This window comes from Priapulus caudatus, unplaced genomic scaffold, assembly GCF_000485595.1.
Source record: "Priapulus caudatus unplaced genomic scaffold, Priapulus_caudatus-5.0.1 Scaffold8317, whole genome shotgun sequence".
In the NCBI taxonomy this organism is placed as follows: Eukaryota; Metazoa; Priapulida; class Priapulimorpha; order Priapulimorphida; family Priapulidae; genus Priapulus; species Priapulus caudatus.
Window position 1 is genome coordinate 821 of NW_014585378.1, and position 2987 is coordinate 3807.

The 2987-nt window shown below is 50.7% G+C and overlaps 1 protein-coding gene across 1 annotated transcript; it reads right to left on the bottom strand.

Moving 5' to 3' along the window:
• Positions 1 to 236: 236 nt before the first annotated feature.
• On the bottom strand, positions 237 to 2658 carry LOC106820198 (scm-like with four MBT domains protein 1). The gene is made up of 3 exons (XM_014824739.1): positions 2419 to 2658; positions 1173 to 1348; positions 237 to 421 (listed from the first exon to the last, which is right to left on the bottom strand). The coding sequence occupies exons 1-3, from the start codon at positions 2532 to 2534 to the stop codon at positions 312 to 314; spliced, it is 402 nt and encodes a 133-aa protein (XP_014680225.1). The 5' UTR covers positions 2535 to 2658; the 3' UTR covers positions 237 to 311.
• Positions 2659 to 2987: the final 329 nt, after the last annotated feature.

A 2987-nucleotide genomic window follows, 5' to 3' on the forward strand; every position in this document is an offset into this window, starting at 1 on the left:
TCCTCACCAACCTCCTTCTCCCGGTGTCACACTTTGGCCCTCTCGCAGATCCATATTTTTTTAAATCTAAACAAAATTATAATTTGAATGATCGCAGGTAAGAGCAAGTCGTGCTGCCCCAAGATCTACTTCAACCACAAGTGCTTCTCTTTCTCATCCTCTCTTCTCCTCCTCTGCCCCCTCCTCTTGCACGCAGACGCACGCCTAACCGTGTGGCAGACTCAGCACCTCCTCCTTGTCCTCCTCCTCAACCTCTCCGCCGCTCTCCCTTTCTCCCGCTGCGCCGCGAGCGCGATCTGCCTCCCTCTGGATTACGCGCCAATGCTTCCTCTTCTTGCGCTTCCCGTCCCTTCGGTCCGATGAGGTTCGTGTGCCCCCTGTGGTCGACCCGGGCGCTTGCTTCTTCGCGCGTAGTAATACGCTGGCGCCCCCAAAAAAAAAGAAAAAAAAAATAGGGCGGACGCCGGCGTCCCGGTGAGTACAGAACGTACGTCAACGCAGTCAACAAAGCAATCAACAGTACTAATAAGTTAGGCTGCATGGGTCTATTGTCCCCAAAGGGTAACGGCCGGAACGTGAAGGGCGTATTATTAGGCGGTAGGCGACTCCCTAGACTCGTAAGTGGAGTCAGGCGAGGTAACCGTCCGGCATATTAAGATAAGTAATAGGTACATTCCGGTATACGCGGAACGTACCGCCACTACCCAGGGTCGTTCTCGGCCAGTACCTGGAGACATAGACCGCTCTCGCAATAGTTATCCCCGCTAATCAACAGCTTACAAGCATACAAGGCATGGGTGGTAAACTAACAAAAGCTGGTTTAATCCAACGATGCCTCAACCTCATCCAAAAGTAGAAATCATAGTAGAATATAGTTGCACCTATATGAGAAATTAAAGGACCGCCTCCCTCCAGCACTCTTATCTTATAAAAATGATAGCCGAAGTAAAAACTCTCAACTTCTTAACTTTTATTAAATAAACACCAAAGAAAATTCAATAACACCAATGAGGAGGATGCCCTTCAAATATTTATAACTTTAATTATTAATATTTATTATTTATATTTATATATTCGATTTAATAATACTCGATAATACAACAGTTGAAGATTCAGAAAAATTAAGCAACATTGCGCACGTCATCCCAACAAACAAACAAACAAACACTCACTGTACTTGGTCTTGGTGAGCTGCGAGCAGTTCTCAGGACAGTTGTTGTTGACAAAGTCCGGGCCGAACAGGTAGGGGCAGCACTCTAGCCTGATGCACACCTGCCGGCAGAATTCTCCCACCTGGTCCGTGTTCTTACAGATCTCCACTGTCGCACGGTACGTCTTACCCTTGTACCTGCAAGCAGCGACGACGATGAGGATGTGGAATGAGGATGAAGGATTGAGGAGAGGACGAGGAGAAGGAGAGGAGAAGGAGGAGGAGGAGGAGGAGAAAGATGAGGATGAGGATGAGGATGAGGATGAGGAGAGGACGAGACGAGACGAGGAGGAGGATGAGGAAGATGAAGATGAAGGATGATGAGGATCGAGGAAGATTGAAGATGAGGATGTTGATGAGATGAGGATGAGGATAAGGATGATGAGGATGGGGATGATGATGGATAGATAGGGATGAGGATGGGGATGGGGCTGGGGATGAGGATAGGGATGAGGATGGGGATGAGGATGGGGATAAGGATAAGGATGGGGATGAGGATGAGGAAATGAGGATGGGATGAGATGAGGATGAGATGAAGGATGAGGATGGGGATGAGGATGGGGGATGAGGATGAGGATGGGGAATGAGGATGGGATAGGATGGGGATGAGGATGGGGATTGAGGATGAGGAATAGGACTGATGGATGAGGAATAGGATAGGATGAGGATGGGGAGAGGACTGAGGATGGGATGAGGAATAGGATAGGATGAGGATGAGGATGAAGAATGGGATAGGATTGAGATGGGGAAGAGGAAGATGAGGATGTTGATGAGGATAGGATGAAGGATGGGGATGGAAGATGAGGATGGGATGTTGATGAGGTGAGGTATGAGGATGAGGATGAGGATGAGATGGGGATGAGGAAGAGGATGAGGATGAGGATGAGAGGATGAGGGATGGAATGATGAGGAATGATGAGGATGCGATGAGGATGAGGATGTAGATGAGATGGACTGGGGATGAGGATGAGGATGTTGATGAGGATGCCAGGATGAGGATGAGGATGAGGTATAGGATGAAGAAGAGCTAGCAACGCGGGATGATGACGATGAGAGGTGAACAGTGAACCACTAACATGAACTGCATAACCGACTTGATGAATGAACAGCAATAGTAAAGAATGCTCCCCCACACGCACGCGACGCAAGAAGAAACCTCCCCTCCATCTCCTCCCTCTCCTCCCTGCCTCCCCTCCTCTCTCACTCACTTGGCTTTCACAGGACTCGTGCATGCTGGGGCTGGCTTCCCCGTCAGCTGAAGTTCCCGGAGCACGCGGCTCGACTTGTAGGCGACGCTGATGAACATGGAGAGAACCTCCTTCATGACGAGGTGGTGACGGGGCCGGGCCCGACGCAGCGCGGCAGCTCGGCACGATGCGGCCCTTGCTCAGGTACGGACCAGAGAAGCACTTGTGGTTGAAGTAGATCTTGGGGCACCACGACTTGCTCTTACCTGCGATTGGAATGAGATTTGAATTTTTTTGTTATAGGTTTAATAAAAGATCAATCTGCGAGAGGACAGTGATAGGAGGCAAGGGGATGGAGGTCGGCGAGGAGGCAGAGGAGGAGAAGGAGGAAGAGGCAGAGGCAGAGGAGGAGGGGGGGAGGAGGACAGGAGGAGGAGGCAGAAGAGGACGGAGGAGGAGGAGGCAAGGAGGAAAGGAGGAGGAGGAGGAGGATGCAGCAGAGGAGGAGGAGGCAGAGGAGAGGAGAGGAGGCAGCGAGGAGGAGGATGCAGAGGAGAAGGAAGAGGAGAGGGGTGAGGCAGAGGAGAAGG

Excerpts from the sequence above, each read along its gene's own strand:
- LOC106820198 (XM_014824739.1), bottom strand. The coding sequence starts at position 2,534 with ATGAAGGAGGTTCTCTCCATGTTCATCAGCGTCGCCTACAAGTCGAGC. Across the intron at positions 1,349-2,418 it reads ACGAGTCCTGTGAAAGCCAA|GTACAAGGGTAAGACGTACC; the intron begins GTGAGTGAGAGA and ends CGCTGCTTGCAG. Across the intron at positions 422-1,172 it reads GCTCACCAAGACCAAGTACA|CGTATTACTACGCGCGAAGA; the intron begins GTGAGTGTTTGT and ends TGGGGGCGCCAG.